Source organism: Corvus hawaiiensis, chromosome 4, assembly GCF_020740725.1.
Source record: "Corvus hawaiiensis isolate bCorHaw1 chromosome 4, bCorHaw1.pri.cur, whole genome shotgun sequence".
Taxonomy (NCBI): Eukaryota; Metazoa; Chordata; class Aves; order Passeriformes; family Corvidae; genus Corvus; species Corvus hawaiiensis.
Genome location: NC_063216.1, coordinates 76,215,078 through 76,239,446, shown reverse-complemented (window position 1 = coordinate 76,239,446; position 24,369 = coordinate 76,215,078). Strand labels below are relative to the sequence as shown.

Here is a 24,369-nt window from a genome sequence, read left to right as displayed (position 1 = left end):
CTGCCCAGACACCTGCAAATTAAATAACACTTGTAATATTGCTGTCCTGCTCTGCATTAGTGCCTGTAACCCTCAGCCCCCAGGTGTCCTGATCAGCCCAGACTTCCCTGTCCTCAGCTCATGTAAGACAAACCTGATCTGACTCCTCTGTGGAGTCAGAAGGGATGAGATTTCTCCAGAAAAAGCTGGATCCTCAAACCTTTTTCTCTACAGTCCCACCAGCCAGGCTTGCCTGCTCTTGCCTGCTCCTGGCTACATCTTAAAACCAGGGTGGTCATAGAATCACAGAATGGTTTGGGTCGGAAGGGACCTTAAAGATCATCTTGTTCCATCCCCTGCCCTGGGCAGGGACACCTTCCACAGGTGTCATCACTGGGTGAAATAACTAAGAGGCACTACTGAGCTGCAGGCTGAGCTGTCCACTCTCTAAATTAAGATTTCCCTCAGTATTTAGTCTGCATTGTTAAGGTGGTGTCTAGGAAATATCTCGTGACCATTTCTTTCCAGCTTTGTAGTTTTTCTGAAATGTCACCAGATTTTATCTTTATTCCAAAATTTAAAGTCCCTTTCTGTCCACTTCTAAAAGTTAGCCAAATACTCAGTCGATTATCTGAACCAAACCTGTCCTCACATGCCTGTCAATAATACTAATAAAAAATTCAGCAAGTGCTTTTTTGCCTCATGTCTCTAATGCTCTATCAGTAAAAAATTGAAGATAGATTTGTCTGAAATAAATTATAATTTAGAATGTCTTTTCCTATTCCACATGAAGGGACTCATCTTCAAAGCAATCTGCACAAATCCCATTAACAGCAATAACAGAATTTGTGCAAGTAACTCCCCGAACACCACTTTGAACATTAAGCCCTTTACTTAATTCAATATCAGATAAAAAACACGATCTAAGGCAATGCAAAGACTTGATATTCTGGTTTGTGTTTCACAATGGACTGGAGACTCACACACAGAGACACATCCAGGCACACTGATGCCACAGCTGAACAACTTTAAGTGGAAACAGAAAAGCTGCTTCTTATTAAACGAATTAAATTGGAATTTAAAAAATAAAAAATAAAGTAAAAGGCCCCCAGCACCAACCTCAAATAGCAATTCCATTCCCAGAAGAGAAATAAGAGAGAGAACCTTCTTGGAGACCTGTGGACACGATCTCATCCTCCACCATTGCATTCTCAACAACTATTTGGGCTTGGACTGGTTCTTTTCTACCCTGCCCTCCCACACACACAGACACAGTGTACTCCTATAAAAACTCAGATTTCACCCAGAAATGCCATGACAAAGGTACCTCCCGACCTCCCTCTTCGGAACACTGTGTTCCCAAGCACCTGAAGGAGAGGGAAGTTTATACATTGACTTTTTAAGTGTGTTACAGACCCTGGATCAGGGAGCATGAGGAAACAGATTCCCAATTTCTCACTGCCACGCTGCGTCATGTGCAGGATCATCCTGGCCTGCCTCAGTGGTTCATGTGATAAGAGAGGACAGCAGGACTTTCCAACTGAAAAAGGGTCTATGAATTTATTCCAGTTTATTCCAGTTCTTGGTTGACGACATTCTCATTAATGTATTTATCACTTGTAATAATATAGGTTAAAAATGAAGTCAAGCTCCAAGGAGCCAGCAGTTGTAGATGTTGGACAAGCACGTAAAAAAAGGAGGGTTTTTTCCCTCAATGAGATTGTATTTCAGGGCTTTAATCCCGGCTAATGTAGGTCCTTGAGGCAGAGAAGTCCTCAGATGGTGTCCAGATTCCTGTTTTCTCTCCTTTTGCGCTTCTCTCTAATATCTTCCTGACAGAGCACAAAAACAAGGTGTAAAAGCCTGGAATTCAGGAGCAGGCACTGAGTGGTTGTGGTTGGGGACCCGCTGTGCTCAATCCCTCCTTGGCCAGGGAAAGTCCTGCTGTGGAGGCTCTGAAGAGAAAACTGCACTGGTAAAAAGCAAATAAGGTCAAATCATATATCCAGGAGCTCAGCAGAGCTCGCAGTGTTCCTGTGCAAACCTGAAGTTTCACAGTTTGGATGTTTGAAGTCCTTCCAGCTACGAACAAGAGTGAATTTCAGAGGAATGTTTGCATTTTGATGTGGTGATTTCCCCCAGCACACTCTTCCCTGGAGACGTGTGATCTCACCTTAAACCAGTGGGAACACGGTCCCCGATTCCTGCAAGGTCCCCAGGTCTCCGTGACAAGTCCATGAAAGTGATAACAACACTTTCTTCCCCTGAACAGGTCCTTGCTTTTTGCTGGGCATCATCATGGGAGGCTGCTGATGGCCTCGGCAGGGAATATCTCCCAGGTGCTCTGCATGGCTGGGAGGGAGATTTAGGGACACAGACTGTTCCTTCTGCATGTCCAGCTGATACAGACAGAGTGGGTGTTGGGTTTGGACTTGCTTTCCTTCCTTCCTTCCTTCCTTCCTTCCTTCCTTCCTTCCTTCCTTCCTTCCTTCTTCCTTCCTTCCTTCTTCCTTCCTTCCTTCTTCCTTCCTTCCTTCTTCCTTCCTTCCTTCCGAATTCCTTCCGAATTCCTTCCTTCCGAATTCCTTCCTTCCTTCCTCCCTCCCTTCCTTTCCTCCCTCCCTTCCTCTTTTCCTCCCTTCCTTTCCTTCCTTCCCTCCTTTCCCTTCCTTTTCCTCTCCTCCTGTCCCTGTTCCCTGGGAGCAGAGCCCGACCCCCCCAGCTGCCCCCTCCTGTCAGGGACTTGTGCAGAGCCACAAGGTCCCCCCGGAGCCTCCTTTGCTCCAGGCTGAGCCCCTTTCCCAGCTCCCTCAGCCGCTCCTGGGGCTCCAGACCCTTCCCAGCTCATCTGCTCTTCCTGGGCGGTCACCTCCATCATGAGCTCTGCCTACCCACTCCTTAGGATGGAAATGATAACCACAGTTGCTTCCTTGAAATCTAATCCATCTTAACCATGAATTTTCTGCTTTTACTTTTATTAATTGCTACATTTAATCACCAGTCAGACAAAGCTTTTTAAAATGAAGCGGCCATTCCATGGCAACATCAGCTCCATGCTTTTGCCTGGGAATATTACACTTCATCATCCAAATGCCATCACTTACATTTTTTTTAACATGCTGTGGAAGTGCTGGGGAAAGGCTTGTTGCTGGAGGTCTTATTTTGACACCCCTCTGAAGGTCAGGTTAAACAAATGCCAAATAGGAGTAAGATTTGTCTAATTGGTCCTGCCTTGCAGAGGGGAAACGGTCAGCCTGACACCTCCAGGTGTCCTGCAGCACTATTTTTTCTCTGGTTTTATGACTTATTAGAGAAGACAGCATAATTGCAACTTCGGCTGAGATGTAGTTATAAAACCAACTTACAGTAATTGAGTACAGACACTACAGCAAGAGGTCTATCAGTCTTAAGAAAATATTGTAGCAGTAGAGGGACTTGGAGAATCATTCAATTTCACAGAAAGGCATGAATCTCGAAATTAAAAAAGCAGTAAAACTGCTATCAACAGCAGCAGTAACAGTAACAACATGGTTATTAAAAACAATAATTATTTGCCTTGAAAGTCTGTCTACAAACCGTGGGAGTGAAATATAACTACCTGCTTGTTTTCATTCTGTATGCAGGAAAGAAAGATGGTCTTTCCTCAGAGACCTGAAAATTTAACTTTAGTTTTCTAGGTGTTTTTTAATGGGATGGTTGACATGTTGGTGTTCATACTTCCACCTACATGACTGCTTGATTGTGTCAACAAATCAGATCAAGTATCTGGAAGACTTTCACAAATTAACTGTACATGAAAAACACTAAAAATGGAGGTGGTCTTCAAAATCTTGGCCTGTGGTATCAGAAGCAAGACTGGCTGGTTGGTATTTTTCCCCTCAGGAAATGATATATGGCAACCATATTTCATGTGTTGGTCATTAATTTCAAGGAACTCAGTTGGGAGTATCTTGCCAGCGTTTTACTAAAATCACTTCCCATTCTCCAAAAATTAGCTCTTTGCAGAGCTCTGAGCATGTCTTGCCTCAGCTGGGGCAGAAATTTAAAAACTGGTGTCTCAACTTGGCATTACTTTTAAATGACTATGTAATGAGCTATGGGGAGATACATGGATTTATTTTCACCTCTGGATTCTGAAGAGTATCATAAACCATTCAAGCTTCTGCTCTTTCAGTTTTATGCTGCCATCAGATTCACCTCAGAATTATCTCCTTTGATAAATCCTTCCCATTCTCTACCTTTCAGGGAGCTCTTCTGTGGTCCAGCAGGGCATTTGTCAACACTCAGCAGTACCCATTGGTCTGATGCTTTATTCTCAAGGCTGTCTGGACAGGTCACGTCACTGACTACCCACACTTTTCTCCTCCCAAAGCCTGGACTTTAGGACAGTGTCATAAGGAGTCAGACCACAGGATTATCACCCCAAGACTTGTTGACATCGTAAAATAACAATCTTTGCAGTGGCTTGATCCCTTTGTAAGTCACCCTAGCCCCACTTGCTTGCCCATGGTTGTGTTTTTGCCTGACAGAAAATAGCTGGTCTTGATGAATTGGAGAAATGGTGGAACACAGAGGGAGAAATTTTGTTTCTCCTCTTTTACTGTATCCACAAGAGGCATCTAAATAGGAGTGATGGAGCAAAAACAAAACCAAGAGTCATCCAAACACTTGTTAGCCAATTCTGTGGACTCTGTGCTCACTCTCTCCCATGCACACATCAATGGGTCCTGTCGGGGTGTGCACCACCCTGCTTCCACTGGGGCAGAGGGGATGAGTGATGAGACCAGTGACAAATGCGTGGTAGCCAAGCTAGTCCAACTCACAGAGACCCTCACAGCAGGATTCAGGATGCCATAAAAAGGTGTGAAAGGTGATAGGACTTGCAAAGCTGGAATTTAAGCTCATTTCACAGCCTGTAACTGCAGGGAAAACATCACACGAGACACGTAACACAAGGTTTTGCCTGGCAAAGCGGGTATGTCCGAAGCCCACCCTTTGGAATGAATCCACAGCTTTTTCCCCACTGCAGGACAGCTTCCCCCATGTCCAATGGCTGCTGTGCACGTGGGGAAGTTTTATTTTTTGCCTCCCTACTCCATGTGCTGTGGCCCTGCTGTAACTCTTGTCCTGCCACCACTGACTCCTCTGTCACTATATTCTCCTTTGCCTGTTGCTCACTGGATTATTTTCATTCCTTTCACCCTCCTCCCTTCACTTTCCTAAAAACTCCTTGGATTCTGTTGCCTCCCCTCACCACTCACCATCTTCCTTGTTTCACATCCTGCTTCTGGGAAGAACTTCCAGACACATAAATCCAAACTTTTGGCATCTATGAAGGGCATCAGGGAGGCTGTGCTGTACCTCTGAAGTTTGGGGGCTCAGTGAAGGCGAAACTGATCCAGGCAGCTTGGACACACAGATACATCAAAACACAGCCCTGTCAAGCAAAAAAAACCACCCTGGAGAGATAAATGACTTATTGTTACTTTATTAACAACGTGGCTTACAACTGTTTCAAGTAAAAAGGGATTTCATTCTGAATAAAAATTAAAATATAACTCTGAATATAGATTTTCACTTATTTACATGAAAACATATATACAGAATAGAATCTTACAGCAAACTGACAACATGCCCTTCGCCCTGGGAACTTTAAAAAGTAAAAACACCAGCATTGATTGATTTATATGTATATATATATACACATACATATACACGCACATATATATACATATATATACACGCACATACGTATCAACACACCAAAGGGATTATGTACACAAACTTGGAGTCAAAACCTTCAGTACAAACTGGAATGCAAAACAATTTGAAGTTTTCCAACGTGCACCACCACGAATGGAGCATAACTGCTGGTTGTGGAGCAAATTCCTGCTGTTCCGTGAGAGACAGGAGGGTTTAAGCGCTTGCCTTGTCCTACACAAGGCACATGAAAAGACTCAACTCCCCTCCAAGGCTGCATTTGAGACTTTCACCTCTCTTGGTCCACACAGGACACCCCTGCCTGTGCATGTGGAAGTGTCATGGTACCATTCCCAAGGAGTCTTCCAGCAAGCAGGTCCCTGAAGGCAAAGGCTGCTGGAGTAACTGCATGTGTTGGCACACCCTGACCAGGTCTGGCAGAAGAGGGACTGGGAAATGGAATGCACACATGTACAATGTATAAATTATGGACATTTATATGTCCATCATCTCCAGTGAGGCTGGAGCCACAAGAAGCAGGTGGGGTGCCCTGGCAATGAGCATTTTCATCCTCTCACACCAGAACACTGATCCACAACCTGAACTCAGGGCAATGTCGCCTTTTCCTGTGGGAGACAGCTCAAGTTTTAGCCTGGTATTTCCTATGGAGGTCTGGAAGGTGCAAGACAACAGTCTTCAGCCCCCTAACCCCACAAGACACACAGGAATTAGGTACAAGACAGACTGATTTTCCCTTCTATCCAGCCAAGGAGCCTAGAGACATCTGAGCCAAATTTCTGTACCTCCACAGGGAAAACACAATTAGAACCTTTCAGCATTGAAGAACTGAGTCTATTGCCAGCTTCCTTCCCTCCTCTCACCTGGCCCCTGCTGGGACTCAAAAACCATCTCTGCTGTGAAAAGAAAAGCTTTCAGGAATGATGCTCACAGACCCCAGCTGTGCTTCTGTTGTGAGAGGTCCCTCTCCACAAAGACACCTCAAACCCAGAACTCCAGCTTCTTTCCTTCCTGAAGCCCCCTCTCCCCTCTCCCACATCCCTGGCAGTCATCAAGACTTACCTTTTTCACTGTAAAAATTAACACAATAGACAAAAAAAACCCAAAAAAAGGCCACAAGTATTTGTAACTATGACCCAGGTTTGTGCAGTTCACATCTGCGAGAGAATTCCTGTGCACAGCACCAAACCCCTGCAAAACCACTCTTCTCCTGCAGGACAGCTGACATTTAAAGGACTGCTGGGCTATAAAATTCTCATCTTTGATGACTGGCTCATATTCTACATGCAGCCATTAACACCATCTACACTTCTTGCTGGAGTATTGTACCAAAGAATAAATGAGACCATTAAAGGCCTCTGCTCCTTTACTGGGAGTTCATGAGCACCTAAGGACATGAGCCCTCTCTTGTGATGCCTGGCAGATTGCAGCTGCATTTCTGCCTTCTAGGAGAAGGAGGCATTTAAATTTTCTGTTAATTAAGCACAGACTTTTTGACTTCTAAGTGAGAGAAATTGGTGAAGATTTGGTCCCACAGCCCACACATCGGTGAGGGCCCTAATGCTAACCTCAGTTATTTCTGGATCAAATCCTAAGTAACAGATTCCTTTAGTTCTGGGTCAGCTGATGCGATGAAGAATATTACTGAGAGGAAAATATACATGCATCCACATTTTGAAAGAATTTTTACATGAATATACTGTATAAAACATCTCCAAAACTCACAGGATTGTGGGTGAAGGGGTATTTGTTGAGTGTATCAAAGTTAGAAAGTGTACAGTCACAAGAAAAAAAAAATCCTAATGTTCAAGATGTTGCAGATTACAGAAAGTATTTCCTGGAATAAGGAATCAGCTTTGCAATCCCAAGCGATGGAAAATACAGCGTGACATTATCTTAGCACCAAAATGGAGCCCTTGGGACCGTACTTATCCACGTGCAATAAAGCTGGTTTTAATGGAGTTCAGTCGCAGCATGTTCTTCTCTTTTGGCACTTGAATTTGGAAATGAGAGGAACACTCTGAGTTCATCATTTTCCAGATGCACTGCACCAGGAAAGCAGAAAGTATCTGAAGTGCCCTGATTGTACGGAGCGTCTGAAACACGGACACAGCACAGCAGCTCTGCCAAATTCCATTCTGTGCCCTGACAAGACCAAGGCAGGCTTTAAGGTGACTGAATGCTGATGATGGCAGCCCAGCATTGCCTGGTTTGCCTTCAGAGGGCTGAGACAGGGACACCACACAACTGGGACTGCAAAAGGCCGAAGGTCAAAGCCAAGGAATGGCGACTTTCCAGGTTAAGGCAAATTAGCTGTTTGCCCAGAGTAAAATAAAGGAGTTTAGGTGTCCCACTTACAAACTGTGTACATCTCAGCAAGTATCCAAATACCTCTGGCAGTGTGGGTCAGGCCATCTCAGCTAGGACATGTACCTACTGGATACTTCACTAAGGACAGGGTGTGCTTGGATTTTGGTGTTTCCTGAGGGCACACAGCATTTTTAGGCAGTTTCTGCACCCTGCAGGACCAAACTATCAAGGATTACGGAATATAGGTAACACAAAAGAGCTGGAGACCCTGAAATCCCTCTCAGAGCTGAGGGGACTTCATGCCTCTGAGAGGTAGGAAAAGCCAGGGCTTGGTCATCCTGGCACTGAGTTAAAAAATGAGAGTCTGGATGGGAGCTGTGTTTGTGAACTGAAAAAGGAAGAGAAGCCCTGAAACCAAAGACCACTTTTCTTGAAGAGCATCCATGACAGCAGGAGGAAGGCAGGACAACCAGCCAGGGAATCATGGACATTCCTTAAGTTATTGATTTCATTCAATTCAGAGATGGATGCTTTGGGCCTGCAAAGTGGGAATTGGCTGATAATCTCAAGGCAAAGGTTGTGAAAGGAGCAGGGACCTGCCCATGGACCTGTTCAGCCTGATGAGCGCAAGCTCCAAAGAAGCCAGTGCAGATGACGATGGGCAGGCACCACACACTCTTCAGCCCCCTCTTTTTGTTCCAAAAATGCCTATCTTTGGTCCTATGCCCAAAGAGAGTCCAGTAACACCTGCAAAGCCTTCTGTGTCAGTATGCTGAAGGTCAGCATCCAACAGCAGGGCTGCTCCCCAGCCCTTGGCAACGGCCTTGGATAACCATGAGTTCAGCACTTCACAGCAGTGGCCTTTTGCAGCTGGTAACACAATAAACTTCAGGCCTAGGTGCCAAATTCAGGACAGGGAGGCGAGAAGATGTGGCTTCACCACTGTCATTCGTGTATCTGTGAAGCAGCAGCAGCTCTGAATTTAACTTACAATCAATCAGGTCTGGACCAAAAACACCCCCAAACTTACAGTGGTTTATACTTCTACTTTGCCAAGTAAAGTGGCATTTTACCCTAGCAAGATAGGATTTCCATCATCTCCTTTGAAATACATTACTCCAAAGCTTTACTGATGTTCCAGAATTTAAATGAAGTCCAGGCAAGAGTGATTAGTTCCTTCTGATCTCTGCTCAATCTGAGCACATTGTCCAGTTAAACCACACACCAACCATTCTCCACTTGTGTAAGAAACGGCCAAAGAAGTTCAGCTCCAGCTTTTCTGGAAAGCAATCAATGCAACAGACAACAGTACCCCAATCCCATATCTCTTTCCAACCTGCAGACTAAAAATAAACAGTAAAGCATTTACCACCCAAGGTAATTTTAGCATAAAGATTTAGCTTATCAACTTCTCTGAAAGGACAGAGAGTGATAAATGAGGCAACACTGCTGAACAGTAAAGTGAAAGACAAATGGTGAGGAGAGAGAAACCTGTGGAAATAAAAGAGCCAGCTCAAGGTAAAATTAGAACTTTTTTGTTGTTGTTTAATAGTTCGAGTTTTCAATATGATTAAACTTCCCTGAACAATCAGTAAAGATTCCCATGTTCTTGGCTCTATGCTTCACCCATTCCCTGCTTGGCCAGGACTAGAGCTGGCTGCTCTCAGAGTCTGTGTGTGTCTGCTCCCCGATTGTGCCTCCACGAGGAATTAGCTGCCATAGGAATATCTACAGTTACAAGGCTGATGGAGACAAAAAATGACATTTTTGCAGTGTGTCCCAGAAGGCATTAAATGTCTCTGACAAATCCCAGAGGCCAGAAACTCCAAGACCATCAGAGCAGCAAAAGAAGCTGGATGTGACGAGTAAAGGATTGGTGCTGGAACGCTGTTCAGCAAACAGCCTTTCTGCTTCCCTTCCTTGGAATGTCCTCATGCGCCAGTTCTCCTGACAGAATCCTCCCAAGAGCTGTCTCCTGCTGACAGCTGTAACACCAGGACTGGGCTGAAGCAAGGAGGAGATGGGAGAAGCAGCCTCCCTGATTTTCTCAGCTGTGCTCTCACTTTGCTGGGTGCAATCCTTCTGTCTTTCAGAGGTGAAACAAGGAGCAACATTTTTAGGGGACCCTGAGAGGGATCCAAAGTAGTTCTCAAACAGTTGCAGTGACCCATTTCACTGCTACTGTCAGTAGGAAATCCAGTCTAAAACCCAGGTTTTTTTAGTATCTGCCCCGCTACAGAACCATGTTCCTGGACTTCTGAAGAACAAAACCCCACCATTTGATGCAGAGGCAACTAATACTCCCTTGAACGGATTAAAACTTGAACAAGATCTTCAGTACAAAACAACAGCTGAGAACAGATCCAGTCCTGTCCATCTCCCATGTAAGAACATTTCTGATGAATGTCTCAGCATCTGGTCCAGCCTGCAGCAGTTGCACCCATCCCATTCCTCAGTGGCAAATCAGGAAACTCACTGAAAGACCAGCTAGGAATTCCCAAGTGATGCATAGCAAAGAGAGTCAATGCTTCTTGCCTAACACACTCGATGGGCAAGATTTAGATCTATTCCAGAGTATTTATTTCTCAAGGTTGCCTCTCTTCTCCAAAGAATTTAAGAAGGAAACCAAAGAAGGAGAACGCAGCAGGTGCAGCCTGGTGTTGGTCAGTAGGTTCTTCTGAGCACAGGGGTAAGCAGGAGTCCCTGATCCCAGTCTGCTGTCACCATATGGCTAAAAGTCAGGTTGAAAGCCTTCATGTTCCTGTACAAGAATGCAGCGTTGTACAGATCCCATCACAGAGATACTCAGCTGATTGTGCAGAGCCAGCGTGGCTCAGGATGTTCTGCTGCCCCACCAGGTCCTGTGTCACCCCTGTCAGTTCACTGCAACTTTGATATCAGAGAGACCATGGGTTGAGTCCCCTTTCAAAACTGACTCAGGAATTACCAGCGTAGCCTGGTGTAACACTTTTTCCTTTTGTAAAACAAGAGAGGTGGAAGAAAAGAAAAGAAAAAAAAAAAAGCCCATTGATCACCAAGATCAAATTTGCAGTTAAACCCCAGGTAATGCTACAAATGATCACTTACATTTCAATATGAAAGAAGAGTGTCAGAGTTATCTAAAAGAAATGTTCATGTCCAGAAATTGTCCTAGACAAAGCATCACCATCTGGGAACGTCTGACCCTTCTCCTAGGGAATGTGTCTGCCACTGGTAGGTTTGGTTTGGTGACAAACCACCTGATCCGTGCTGGCCTTGCACCACTGGGCAATGGGTTGGAGAGGCTCAGGAGAAGAGATGCCAGCAGTCCTTCCATGTGCTTTACAAGTACAGAAAAATTAGTTCCATTTGTTGCTAGTTTTCTTTTGTGTTTTTCTTCCCCGCTATGGGTTAATTCCCAGTGCTTCCAATTCCACTTGCTCTCAGAAAAGAAAAAGGATATGGGGGAAGAAAATCTCTTGAACAAGCTGAGATGTTAAAAAAAGACAGGGAACAAGGAGGAGGACAGGAAGGAACAGAGAACTGCAGTCAGTTGGCATACTGTGCATAGAAAGCAACTTTTACTCGCTCGATCTGGTGGCACAGTTTGATGGCTGGACCCAGCTTCAGCTCCATGCACTCCTGCACCGTGGGCAGCGTCAACAACAGGAGGGCCTGGCCATCGATGTCCTGGGGAAAGAAACACAGGGAAAATGGATTTGTCTGTGGACCCTGGAGGGCAGAATGTGTAAGTGAGTTTGGAGGAACAAGAAGGGAAGTTTGCCCTAAAAATTCAGTCCTTTTGTCCTCGGCTTTTTTGTCCCGCTCTGACGCTGCCCATCTCCCTTCCCTGAGACACATGTTTTTTTCAGAAGTTGTCTTGGGTCTCTTCATAGGTTCTCACCTTAACCCCCAGTCTGGGAAAAGCCTCACAGCTGTTGAAATGAGGGATCACCTAAAGAACCTCTGCAGAGTCCACAGACATTTGGTCAGTCCCATTTCATGCCTGAGGAACTGAAACAAGGGGCAGGCTGCAGAGACAGAGGAGGGAGCTGAATGGAGAAACTGATGCTGGTCCCACTGTCAAGTCAGACCCTTTCCCCACCTCCTCTGGCCCACAATTTGCTCAGCACAGGTTTGTGTCTGCCTTGCTCCATGCCCTGTCCCCAGGTCCACCCAGGACCTGCCCTGTTCCCCTGCTGAATGACCAAGAAAGAGGAGCCCCGACTGCCCAGAGCCCTTGCAATCTCTAATGCCCCACAGTCCCAGAATAGTGTAAGCTGGAAAGGACCTCTGCAGGTCATCTCCTTCCCTCAGGCATAACTCCATGAACCAGTACCCCAGATGAGCAATTTTACTGGGGACTACTGTTGGCTTTATGATCCTCTTCTTAATAAAGAGATTGAGTTCTCTTAATTCTTTAATGGACTGAGATGATGATCAGGCCACAAAACTGCTTTTTACCCCTTAGGGAAGATCAGAGCCTGTGCACAGCAACTCACAGCCAACATAAACTCCTCAGGACAGCCCTGATTAGGCAGCACTGAACACAAGGAGGATTTAGACACTTGAAGTGCTGTTTTGATCAGGACTGTCTGCAGCTCAGGTTCATCCTCCACTGAAGGCTGATGGCATGGCCCATTGCACCAGAGCTTCACAAGGAAAAGCTCCAGCCATCTGTGTTTGATTCAAGTCCCTATAAAACTCTCTGGCAAAGGAGAGACAGGGTTGGCCTCCACGCCCTGGCGTTGTTCCAGGCTGGTTAACAAACGGCTGGAGCTCGCTGTGACACAGCAACTGCAGCATCCTGCTCTGGAGAGTTGCACTCGCTCCAAACTCACCCTCCACCTTCTCCCAGCCACAGCAGCTGGAGTTATCCATGGTGAAGAATCAGTAATAGTTCAATGAGCAGTTGGCCACACCACTGACTAATTAACCACACTTACTTCTTCCTAACTATGGCTCGTTAGTGCTGCCCTTTACCCTCAGCAGTGGCTGCTACTCATTAGCCAAGGAATGGCTTTTTCCATAAAAATTTTACGTGCTCACACTGGCTTGAGATGAAGAACATTGGCTTCTGCTCCTGCAAACCTATCTCCTTAACGGGGAGAAGATTGGCATCTCCTAAATTTAGGTCATCCAAGGCCTGACTGGCAGATCTTCAGAGGAACATAGCTAGGAATGGGGTACCTACACACTAGAGGCATCTAGGTGTTAATGGCAAAACTCAGCCAGCCAGCTTTGGCTTCAAGCAGCACTCTTCTGCTTCCCAGGCCAGTATTTTAGAACAGGATGTGGCCTGGGAGAAAGCCTGGTATGTGCCAGGCAGCCATTACCTGTTTTTACACTGAGGTTCCTACCTATGGGACACCAGTATGGCACCACGGACCTTGGCATGAAACGACCAAACCTGCTTTCCCCAAGGGTTTTTCACAAGGCTATTGAGTTTCTGGACTCTCTGAGGATCTGGCAAGGCTCTGACTCAAATTCCTAAGGGTTTACATGCCTTGCCAAAACTGGTGTTATAACTTGGCCTGATGGATCTGAAGTCTGGTCATGATCTCTTTACCAAAGCCCCAGGCCCAGCCAGCAAGGTGGAATGTGCTGTTACACGAACAGGCACCACAGACACAAAGGGACAAGTGACAAAAGGACTCCTACCTGCTCCTGAAATATTTTGGCAAGGGGTGCACAGTCAGTGAGTTTAATAAACCTCACGACATCAGTCACAGTCCACTCCAGTGGGTTACTGTCCAGGACAAGCTTCTCTTCCTCTTCTTGCTTAATTTCCTGCAAATAAAAAAAAAAAAAAAAAAAAAAAAAAAAAAAAAAAAAAAAAAAAAAGAAGGAAAGTTTTCACAAAGCAAACTACCTTCTGTGGAGAACCAGGGCAGGGATACCCCCCTCAGGCCAGGGAGGTTTGGCCCTGAAGGTGAATTTAGGAGGAATTCTGCTATGAAACGGGACACACTCACTTCCTTGGCTTGCGTGCCCTTCTCTGCCTCGCTGTAGGCGTGGGGCTGGGGTCTCCGGCTCCGGCGGGCTCTCTCCATGGGAGGAGGCCTGTCCTGCTCGGTGCTGCTCCGCAGGGTGACCGCTCGCCGGGGCCTGGTGGAGGGCACCTCGGCTGAGGATGTGTCCGTCTGGTCATCCCGCAGCTCCGAGCTCGTTTCCTCGCTCCCCGTCTCATCCTCCATCGCGTCCGGCTCGTCGTCCTCGCTCTCCTGCACAGAGAAACAGCATCCAGGAGATGGATACAGCAGCAAATCCAAAGGCACGGGGTCAAACTGCATTCCCATGGTCATGCTGGTCCGGGGTAACATTTATTTTAACTGAATTACCTCGTTTTCATTACAGCGCTAAGTGAATTAGCCCTCGATTTAGGTTTGTTACAAAACACAGAAGAAAAAAAGTACGTGGCAGAAAATCCTTTTTCTCCTCCTAGCTAAAGGTCAACAGCAATAACTCATCCAGCATGAAATGTTCCTCTCTTGGGCTGGTATCTCAAAACCTGTGGCGCTGCAGATGCACAGGAGGAGAAATGGAAAATACTACGAGGATAAAATGAAATTCAGGTTGATTGAAATGAAGTAAGACCAGAAATAGGCTTGACTTTAAACCTTCACATTGCTTCAAATTGGTTTGGGTGTTATTGGTCCTGAAAAAAGGGAAATTTTGGTGCCTTTTGTAAGTATCTACATGTTCAAGATAGCACTCTTCTAGTGACAATTCTGCAAAACTCAGGACAGAGGATTTCACCCAGATTTCCCTGCTTTCAGCCCAACACTGAACTGCTGGAGGTGAAGCCCAAAGGTCCATTTAAAGTATTACACCAGATTCTTGTTACTTCTGTCACACAGAGCTTGCAAGCACACACCAGCTGATGGAAACCGTGCATTTTGAACCTTATATACACGAGTTGCCCAAACAGCTTTGACAGCTTAGCTCTGATCCAAGTGTGAGCAGGCACCCAAAGCTGTATGCTCAGGTACTGAGTGAAAGAGCAATTTAGACAAAGATAGTTGTACTGGCTGAAAGGTTGAAAAACTTTGCTAATGGTTGATTTAGGCTTAACATAAGTTTAAGTTCCTTTGAAGCAGGTATAATCTAAGGAAATGAAGCAGAACTACACCTGAATGAGGACCAAGCCATGAAGATGAAGGCAATCAACGGAAAGCTGAATAAAATACCTTACTCTAGTTGAAGTAGAGGGAATTTAAGTAAACCAGTTTTATTTCACATTGCACAAAGCAGCAATCACTGGCACTCAGCTGAGGAAGGGAAACCACACATGAACCTTGTTATTGCTACCATGGGAAAAGCCCCCAGAAACAGCCCACACAGAACTAAGTCTATTCCAGGTTTAATTTGGAGATGAATCTTTGCTGATGCTCAGACCCTGTTGCATCACACAGCAGAGTGGAAAGACTGAGCCCTCAAATTCTGTGTATCTGGGACACAAACCATTTGCTTGTATGCTAAGGCTTGATGCTGTGAGCCAAAAAATATGACAAATAGTTAACGAAAAAAATAAAATTCCTTCAAACCACAATGGCTCATGAGCTATCATTATTTATTATAATACTTAGAGATCTTAGACATGGATCACAGAGTTCCTTCACTCTGCTAAATGCTATGCAAAGCATCTAACAGACTCATCTGCCTGCTTTCAAGGAAGGAAATAAAACAAAGATATATTAGGCAGCACGTCAACCAATGAGCATTGGGAAGGTGGGAGCAAAAAATCTGCTTGCTACTTCTGAAATGGACCAGGTAAAAATCCCCGAAGTGCCCCAATAAAACCAGTCTGACCTTAGAAGAACAGAGGAGCAAGGAAGGGTTCAAAACAGAAACTAGAAATGTTCGGGTGTGCTGAGAAGCCCCCCAAAAGGAAAATGCAGAATGGGGGACAAAAAGAAGCCCCAAAGGGTTTTTGCTGATTTATCCCAGCAACACAAACCTCTGCAGAGGCTGCAGCATTCAAATCCACAGCTGAAGACCTCCTTTTCTTCTGCACAAAGATGGATTTCCGCCTCTTTCTGCGTCTGGCTGGCTTGACATGGCCACTTTTCGTGTTGTTATTTTCCCCAATTGGTGGCTTAATGATTTTTTTCCTCTTCCCATAGTAATAAGCTGGAGAAACGAAGCACAATGCCCATTAAAAACTTTAACCACCAAAAGAAGGAACCTTGCCTTGCTTCATTGCTACAGGTTCAGGAATGTATTCTAGGTACAATTTAAACTTTAAAATACATTGATTTGGAAAAAAAATGTCCAGCATAAACACAAGATGCCATGTTGCACTAGCATAGGGTGTTACAGCTGTTATGTATCCAGATTTATTGATGATGAACGAAGACTTCAGAATTTAACAGTATGTGTTTAGGCAGAGCTGAGCAGTGATTTGGAGGGACACAGGCCAACAAGTTCCAGATTTGATCCCATGCAGTTCTGTGTGAGGTAACAGTCTCAGACACCCTTCCACTTGCTAATGTTTTCAGCAGAGAGGGGAGAGGGCCAGCTATCCTCAATCACGAACAAAGGAATGGGTTTTTATTGCTTTCAACTATTTTGCGGCCCAAGTTGAAATTAAGGATGTGAGTGTCCCCTTTCAGACTCTTAGATGCTTGTGTTAAATGCCTTCTGACATGTTTTGGGGATGAAAGACACTCTGCCCTTGACCATATAGGGTATCCCAGGACAACTAAAGTGGCACTTGGCACCCATGCCAAAGTTCGTAACTAAACTGAGCCTTTCAACAAATCAATGGAGTTTAGAGGAAAAAATTAATCCAGTCACATAAACCCATCAACTTGGAGATGGGACAACCTCAGTTGGAGCTCCCCCAGCTGCACTCCTCCAGCTCCCCATTTGCTACCAGTGGGAGCCAGGACTCCAGCTCAGGTGTAGACTTCTACAGAGACCCATCCTCAGGGATCTCAGTATCCCCCTAAGCCTACCCCTTCTTCTACTGTGGCACCAAACACAAGAGAATTGCTTTAAATCAATCATACTGCTTTCTACAACCTTTGTGGAAGAAGGACAGCACTATTCCACTTTCCTGACCTGTTTAAGAGCCAACAGTATCAGTAACATTGATAACAACAAGTGCTGAACACATGCCTGACAACAGCCTTCCTGAAAAGGCAGGATCATGTCTAAATATTAAACACTGAGTAGGGAGTCAGTGTTCCCAAATCTTCCAGCATCTCAGCACTGTGGTACTGGCCTGTGCTGGTGTGTGTATGCCAGAAATCTTTACCAAGAGGATTCATCTCACCTAATGAAGCCCTCTCAGACGTAGCAAGTTTAAATCTCAGCTTCACACTGCAGGTTCCTTTTATGTGATCCTTGTGTTAACTTTAGGTAAGAAAGAAAGTCAAGACTTTAAAAAAATTATGACTTTCAAAGAGATATATTAGGATGGAGTGAGATGGGGCAGTTTTCTGGTACAGGATTCTAAGGGAACCTGTGGTGGCCTCAGGATTAAATAATTGCTCTTAGATGAGATGAATCCTAGTCAGTATTAACATATCACACAACTCCTGTTCTTCACCACACACCATCTCCCACTTCTCTGGCTCCCAGCCAGCACCAAGAAGGATTTTTCCAATACTCACTGTACTTGGTTTTGGTGTGGATGGAGCAGTTCTCAGGGCAGACTTCGGCCACCAGCACAGGGCTGAAGAGGTTGGGGCAGCACTCGAGCTTTGCGCAGACCCTCCTGCAGAAATCTGCCACCTGGTCCGACGTCCGCACGATCTTCACGGTCGCCCTGTACGTCTTCCCTCTGTACCTAGGGAGTAGTACAAGACCCCATGTCACCAATCCAGCAAAATCCTGTGGTGCTACAGACCAGACTCTTCCTCTGCCAGGGAGAGATCCTCCCTAGGGACTTTTGGGAGAGGGTCTCTTTTGGGAATGCAGGCGGAACATGTCTACTTTTTTCAGTGGCTGCATTTCAGATGGACTCGAGGAAGGAAAGGGTGAAATAAATTGAAGGTGTGGACATGATTTGGGAAGGGATCCATGTGCACACTGGATATATCTGTAGATAGGGCAAGAGAAGGAAAAAAACCTCAGCAGCCGTGGTGAGGATACTACACAGGAAAGCAAGCCCTTATTATGAACTGATGGAAAGCTTTTGAGAGAGGGATGCAGTCTCTCTTCATATACTGACCCATGATCGTATGTTTATACACCTTGAAGAGCTTTCTGGTCACCATCCTGTGTTTGGGCTGAACTCTGTAAGCCCTCAGTGCACTTTTGGTCTTCTCCATTGCCATCTTTCCTGCTCCCATATCACATTCCAGCTCCAACAATCCCCAAGACTCATGGTGCCAGCCGTGGCTACCAGGACACATAATCATTGTGAAGAAATATCTGAGTGAAACAACAGTCTCTGCCACCCTAGGACCAGATGACTTCCCCAGTCACAGACGTGGGCACTACAAAACCTGAGGAACCCATCAGGAGCCTCTGGAGTTATTTAACAGGACTGCAGCAACAGGCCCTAGAAACTGATTCCTACAGGGAGTGCTTGGAGCAGAAACCTGAAATGAAAGGTTTGTCTCAAATTTGCTATGCTACCAAAACATTTATTTTGGTGTTTTATACTAAGTGTTTCTGAGCGATAAATGGCTGAGAAAGATACAGTTACATCCCTGTTGTACTACAATGTAGATGTGAACCCTGGAAAACCAATTATCCCTGTAATTTATTAAACAGCAGCAGCAAGCTGTTGTAAACAGCGAGATAAGGTTTTTAAAACATCTCTTACGCATCCTGAGGAATGCAACACAAGAGACAACCACGTGTGCAGCCGGTGCTGTAGCATTATAAATGTGCTCAGAGGAGGGAAAAGTAACACACACGAAAGAAAAGAGGGAGCAACAGTGGAAGAAAGGTTACTGGATGGGAGGCAAGGAAAGACAAAGATACAGTCACCAGGAAAAATGAGACAAAGCATTTATCACTGTATTAAGATCTGCAGTTTCCTAGCAGCTGCTGATAGATATGGGAGAGGAAGAGGAGGAGGTGGTGAAATAAAAATGTGACCAGAGAGTTAAAACATTCAGACAGTTCTTTCCGAAACAAAGGGGTGTGGGAAAAGGGTTTGAAACTGTGGCACATAAAGTGTTATGAAGGGGAAAACCAAATGAAACTTGGGTCTGAGAACAGCCCAGTCCAACCATCCTCAGGCGGCAATCCAAACTATCACCTCAACATAAAACCTAAACGAGCATTCCTGCAAGGTGCTGACTCTGATACCCCATTTGGTGCCAAGACAACCCTGGATTCATTCACCTGAATGCATGAATGACTTAATGAGCCAACTTTTCACACACCCTTAAAGACCTGGACAGATGATATAAAAGGGAGAAGTGTTCCTTTCAGGAACAGAGCACTGCTACGATCCCAGCTTCCCTACGAAACAGCTGCAGAGGCAGGCTGGCTGAGGAGGGTTTGGCAATACCTAATACCAAAAAGACCAAATGCCACAGGCATTTAAATGTACCTACTTATAAAAGTTTTACATTTCTTTTCAATGTGTTTGAAAAGACTCCTGCACTTATTACTTCTCCAAGAGCCATTAAGTTTAACAACAGCCCAGATTGTTGGGTCAGTGAGTGGCAGCCTGCAGGATTTCACTGTGCTGCTTTCACCTGGACCCAAATAACTCTGCTTGGACTAAACCAGCACTTCCAGACAAGCACTGGCCTCAAGGGTCTCCACACTGGAAAAATGACGGCACAGGGAGCACCTGTACCTACACCTCATGTGCCTACACCTTATTTTATGTCTGGATGCATCTGAATTTAACTCACATTTATTTGTCCTTGTTCTGACTTTCACCACTAGGATGAAAAGACTGCATCTGGTTTTGTTTCCCTGCAAAAGTACTCTAATCAAATTGCCTCTTGATGTTCTTTCTTATAAGCTAAGAAAGCTGCCTGATGGGTATTATTCAAGAATGGCTGACTTTCTCTAACTGTGTGCTTCCTATTGTGTTTGGCTGCCCAGGAAGGACCCATTGTACTACAGTGCCTGCTGAAAGGAAAAGATGAAACTAGGAAAATGAACAACTGACTGATTTCATAGTCTGCTTTGAATGCAACACACATTTTAATTAACAGAGAGGATGGCAAAATGGAGATCTCCATGACTGCATCAATCAGTCTCAATAACCCAAGGTGTTAGTACTGGCCACAGCAATATAATTTTCATAATTTTGGTCTTGGCAGCACCTCTTTCAACCAGGTTCTACTAATATTTTCCACATTCCTCACACACTAAAGATTTTTAATGCAGGCACCACCAAATGTAATCTGAGCTGTTTCTAGGACAGCCATGTGGAAGGAGCTCCTTTGTCAGAAAACCTTTTCCATTAGCATCTCTCAAAAAGTTACCAACTACTGATACTCCTATTTATGTTTTTATACCAGGGCTCCTGTCTTCTCACTTGTAAGCAGCAAGTATCTGCATGCATAGCATGGCAGCACTGCAGACTTGGAAAATTGCTGTGTCAAGGAGTTTTCTTAGAAATTGCTGCTCTTTAAAAAAAAGTATTTTTCAGCTAAAACCAAAGGAACCTTTCTTTCCTCTTTCCCCTTCTCTGCCCTCAGATCCCAAACTCAGAGAAAATCTTAAGGCTGTAACTATTTTCATGAAAAATACACTTGCTGATCCATGAGCAGAAGTATTAAATGAACAGCACTTTGCAATAGAGTTCTTCTGTTGAAGCTTCCTAAAATAGATGAGAGGTTCATAAGAACATACTGTCTTCTAGGAGCTCCAGTTAGGGACTGCTGTGTGATGACACAGAAAGCCTCATGCTGAAGGCACTTCAAACAGCAAGAACATTGAGAACCTCATTTTCAAAAGGCTCATTCTAAGGCATTCTGAAAATTCTTGAGACTAATTTGAACAACTCAGTAGATAAAAGCCTCAATTTCCTTTTGGGGGACCAAAAACTCCTTTCTGCTCTTTTGCAGTGAGTTTGTTCCGTCTTACTACCTTAAAGTCTGCCAAACATTAGGACTTAACTTCCTTCAAAGCTATTTTATCATCCAGAGGCACTTTGTACTCTTGAAGACAGGATTCAGAAAGGGCACTGGAATGCTCTGGTTGTAAGGCCTTGTCTCATTAAGTCTCCTCCCGATCACAGAAATACATGGTTTAAGTCATTCCACTGGTCCTGGTTTGAAAAGCTTTGTTAAAAATGAACATAAATTAATTTCCACTGTTTTTAACTCAACCCCAAACCAGTTGCCTCATCACTCGGCCTTTGGTTCTTGTCAGTCCCCTAAAGGTCCCACATGTTCTCAGAAACGGCTTCCAAGAGGATTTGGCTAATAACCTTTCCAGGAAAGTTAAGCTGACAGCCTGTAGTTACTTGGATCCTCCTTCTTGCCCTTCTCCTGAGGACAGGTGTGATGATTGCCTTTTTCTAGACATCAGGGAACTTCCCTCATCCTCATCAACTTCCCCACATGGCAGAGAGTGGCCTTGCAATGACACTGGCCAGTTCTCCCAGGCAGAGTTGGCTGCATCCCAAATGCTTCCAGGCACTTGTGCACATCCAGTTTGCTTCCAGTGTCTTTGGATTCTTTTCCATTTACTGTGGGTAACACTTCACTCCCCCAAACAGGATCAGGGTCCTGGGAGGCCTGAGAGCAACCTTCACTAGCAAAGGCTGAGGCAAAGAAGATTTCAAACATCTCAGCCTCACCTATCACAAGTGAAAGGCAGTCTTCTAAAGCAACTGCAATGAAAAGGCTTTCTTTGAAATGCAGCCTCATAAATAAGCGATGATGTCTGGCATAGGGGTAAATATTCCTAGAGTTCAGCTGCTGAATTTGAGCAGCTCTCAGAATTTCATTTAATGAGGGAGTCCAGGAATACTCATCTTTATTATTTTGATCAACTGGGCTTCGTACAAGACCCAGGAGATAACTCTCTGCACACACTGCTTTTGTTTATGTCCAAAGTCCTGCAAAAATGGGTAAGTCCAAACAGCCCCACTATCAGCCCTTCGAAATGAAAACCCTTGAAAAGCAGAAAGTCCCTTAAGCATTTTATGTAGAATTGGGAAGGCAAATCGAGATGTAGGCACTGAACTTAAGAGCATCAAAACTGTAAGGGTTGAATGCTGACAGCTTCAACTGGCCCTGATGGGAACTCAAGAGGATCACGCCAGCCTGACATTTCTAACCCATCATCACCAATAAATCAGGTTTGACTCTTCTCACACAGAGCCAGCAGCGCTGATGGGAAACGGCTGCCATCACACAGAGCAAACACATCTCTCTGGACAACCCAAATTGTTTTATCTTCTTTGCAAGGTGAGCGTAATTGATTCCACAGTGGTCACTCATGACAGCAGAGTGAACTAAATGCAGGCTGCCCCAGCACTGAGATAATGCATGTCTGGCAGTGCAAAACCTGGCATTTGGGACAGTGGGAAAAGCAGCCTTCTCTTCACCAATTCCTTTGCTCTAGCCTACTGCAGGCACTGTAAACAAACAACACCACCAAGATCCAAGGGGGTGCCAGTCCACATCAGAAGGAAGGTGGTGACACGATGTGTCCCATGACAGCTGGCTCTGGAGCGGTCATCCTTAGCAACTGGCACCATCCAGAGCCCCCATGGAGCTGGAAGTCGCTCATTACAGGTCTCTGTTGCTCATTGCAGGTCTCTGTTTGAGATTTTGCAGCACTGTCACACCTGATGGAAGGTGTCACATGCTGTTTGCACGTTCCACAGTATCTGGTTTCATGACCACGTTTTCTTTTCTGCTCCTGCACAACCAAAACTTCTTGATGAAGCAATTCAAGAAAACTCAGGAAGGAAAAAAGAAGGAAGTCCTAAGGCAGCCAGACAGTCTTGGGGCATGTCAACTCTCTGCCATCCACTCTTAAAAGTACTCAAACTACCCAGAGGCAAGCTGGCATGGCCACCAAGCACTGCTCTGTGAAGAGACCAGCCCCAGAAGCCAGAGAGTTTCAAGAACAAGGTGCTGTCCAGCCCCACAGGCTTTGTCTCCTCAGGAGCCAGAGGGCAATGCCACTCTGGAGGAGAATCCTTTGCTGTTCTCAGAAGGCACTTCAAAACTTGCTGTCCCAGCTCTGAGCCTGTGATGATCCATTCTGTGGCTTAATAAAGTTGAAAGATGCTGCCTGACTCCCTGGAGAGCTGAGGTTGGTGCCTGCTGGGGCAGCTGGCACACAGGAACATGTACAGGGGCCATGACTGGGGGGCCAACATAAAATACGATCATGGATGGTGAGTTAAACATTTCTCAGGCTGTCTCCCATTAGAAATATGAATTGCAGCAGCCTTAAGAAATAGATATTTCTGTTTTTGCGCAAGGCAGATCCCCACACTCAAACAGGAAACCCCAACAAAATCCTACTCAGGATACTGCTGGTACGAAAACTGCCTGTAAGCTCAGTTCTTTGCAGGAGGAGATGTTAAGATAGAGCATTACAACTTGATTTCACAACTGCTAAATACCTGTAGGAGTGAATTATCTGGTATTTGTAGCACAAGCTGTGGGATCCTAGAAGCAGTGAAAACCAGGTCACAGACAAAGACTTGTTTTTAATGAAAATCTGCACACACGAGGTTGACTTTTAGATTTCCATCCACAACATCTCCACTGACAAACACAAAAGCCTGACTTTCCCCACACGTGAAAGAAGCAAATTAAAAATAGTAGATTTTCATTTCAGTTTGCAATCCTCCTTCAGAAAAGCAGCCGAAGTGTACGCAGAATAGAAGTTTCTCAACTCTCTCCCTCAGCCAGAGAACTCATGAACTCTCTGCAGTATCTGCATGGGCAAAGATCAAATACAGCAGCCATCAACAGTGCTGTGTTTGGCAGCTATTCATATCAACCAAGAGAAAATTGCTTTTCTTTGAAAAGGAGTAACAGAGTTCAGTATAAAGGGTGAGATTCACTGCATTTAACTCAGTACTTAAAAAGTCAAGGTAACCATTAGTCAACAAAGAGAGCTGTCTTCAAAGAACTATTTGTTGGCATCCATCTTCAAGTGGGAAGAATTATTCTTCAGAAGGACTCTGGAGAGAGCTTAGGTGAGACTTCCCTCTTTTCAGAGAGACAACAGTTGTTTAAATACATCCTAAGTATAGTGCCCATTACATAAAGAAGACACAAATAGGCAGATTTTAATGTCATAAGAAGGAATTCAGAATTGAAGAATATATTCTAGAAAGGCATCAAATCCTGACCTGAATCTCTGATCTGTTACTACTTTGCCCTAATCACACTCCTGCTAAAAAATGTGTCCCTGCTGATTTGCTTGAACTTTTTTGGGTGCCATTCATTCTCACCAGTTTTTTCTGCATTAGCCTGACAG

General features: G+C 45.0%; 1 protein-coding gene across 3 annotated transcripts in view; it reads right to left on the bottom strand.

The window, feature by feature from the left end:
* Positions 1 to 5,451: 5,451 nt before the first annotated feature.
* SFMBT2 (Scm like with four mbt domains 2) overlaps positions 5,452 to 24,369 on the bottom strand; it is a 105,660-nt gene continuing 86,742 nt past the window's right edge. For all 3 annotated transcript variants that reach the window (XM_048300992.1, XM_048300991.1, XM_048300993.1), the window contains 5 exons: positions 17,607 to 17,782; positions 15,947 to 16,119; positions 13,962 to 14,210; positions 13,648 to 13,776; positions 5,452 to 11,676 (listed from right to left, as the gene is read on the bottom strand). In XM_048300992.1, the coding sequence (XP_048156949.1) occupies positions 11,536 to 11,676; positions 13,648 to 13,776; positions 13,962 to 14,210; positions 15,947 to 16,119; positions 17,607 to 17,782 (868 nt within the window). In that variant the 3' untranslated portion in view covers positions 5,452 to 11,535. The remainder of the gene's footprint in view (positions 11,677 to 13,647; positions 13,777 to 13,961; positions 14,211 to 15,946; positions 16,120 to 17,606; positions 17,783 to 24,369) is intronic.